The sequence below is a fragment of the Arachis ipaensis genome, unplaced genomic scaffold (genome assembly GCF_000816755.2).
Source record: "Arachis ipaensis cultivar K30076 unplaced genomic scaffold, Araip1.1 Aipa732, whole genome shotgun sequence".
NCBI classification, from domain to species: Eukaryota; Viridiplantae; Streptophyta; class Magnoliopsida; order Fabales; family Fabaceae; genus Arachis; species Arachis ipaensis.
The window spans coordinates 1,728-2,805 of NW_015495855.1; the positions used below are offsets into that span (position 1 = coordinate 1,728).

The window sequence follows — 1,078 nt, forward strand, 5'->3', positions numbered from 1 at the left end:
TCTTGTCGCATCCACTTAAGTTCAACTCAGACACGCCAGCCAAATTTCCAAGCGTTGGGGGTAGCTCTTCTATACCTGTATCTCTCAGATAAAGAATCGATAACTGTTTCATGCATTCTCCAAATTCTGGCAGTCTTCTCAAACTACTGCAGGAGTTTAGATTTAGTAAGCTGAGTTCACTCATCTCCAATTTATCTCCAAGTGTTTCAAGACTCGTGCATCCACTTAAATCCAAAAAAAAAAGTCTTTTGTGGTGTGCGAGTGACAGGTGAATATAATTCAGCTCCTCACATCCATCAAGATGAACTTCTTCAAGATTGGGAGCCCCAGAAAGATCTGGCAGTCTTCTCAAACTACTGCAGTAAGATAGATGTAGTCTCTCGAGTGAACTCATCTCCAATTTATCTCCAAGTGTTTCAAGTCTCTCACATCCACCAAGATCAAGTGTTTTAAGATTGGGAGCCCCAGAAAGATCTGGTGTTTGCTTCAGCTGCTTGCACTCTGACAGATTCAAGTGCTCTAACTTTTCTAGAACCTGAAAAAACATTAAAAAAAATATCACATGGATAATATTTTTGCTGGAAATGTTTATGTAATAAAATTTGATAGAACTGTCAGACGAAAAGGTCTACCTTCTTTCCATCCCATAACCGTACAATTTTGCTCCAAGACAGATTAATTTCAACAAGTTCATAGCGTTGATGATCTGTAAGGGGCAGAGTTTTCAGTGGACAATTTCTCCAGCGAAATACCTTTAATGTACAAGGAATATCGCAGAGAATGGGAGCTTTCACGCCATCTAAAATGAGAAGCTTTAACCGGCACATTTTTGAGAAAGATAAATCTCTCTGATTCACTTCAGTCTCGCTATACTTCTTATGTATAACGATGCCACGAGTTGCTTTAGTTTTCTACATATACACGTAAATAAATAAATAAACAAACAATTAAAAAAACCAATGAAAAAACTATACTGATTGAGATAACCATAAAAACAAAAAATAGTTTTTAGTTACCTAGATATAATATCAAAGACATTGTCAAATTCTTATTTTAATTCTATGCATCCTATAGTTGA

General features: G+C 36.4%; 1 protein-coding gene across 1 annotated transcript in view; it reads right to left on the bottom strand.

Annotated features, from left to right (window-relative positions):
• Positions 1 to 26: 26 nt before the first annotated feature.
• Positions 27 to 1,078, bottom strand: part of LOC107624635 (disease resistance protein RPP4-like) — a gene marked incomplete at its 5' end in the record, with an annotated part of 18,611 nt that continues 17,559 nt past the window's right edge. Inside the window, 3 exons of the mRNA XM_016327093.1 lie at positions 27 to 75; positions 267 to 535; positions 633 to 911. Coding sequence (XP_016182579.1) covers positions 27 to 75; positions 267 to 535; positions 633 to 911 — 597 coding nt within the window. The remainder of the gene's footprint in view (positions 76 to 266; positions 536 to 632; positions 912 to 1,078) is intronic.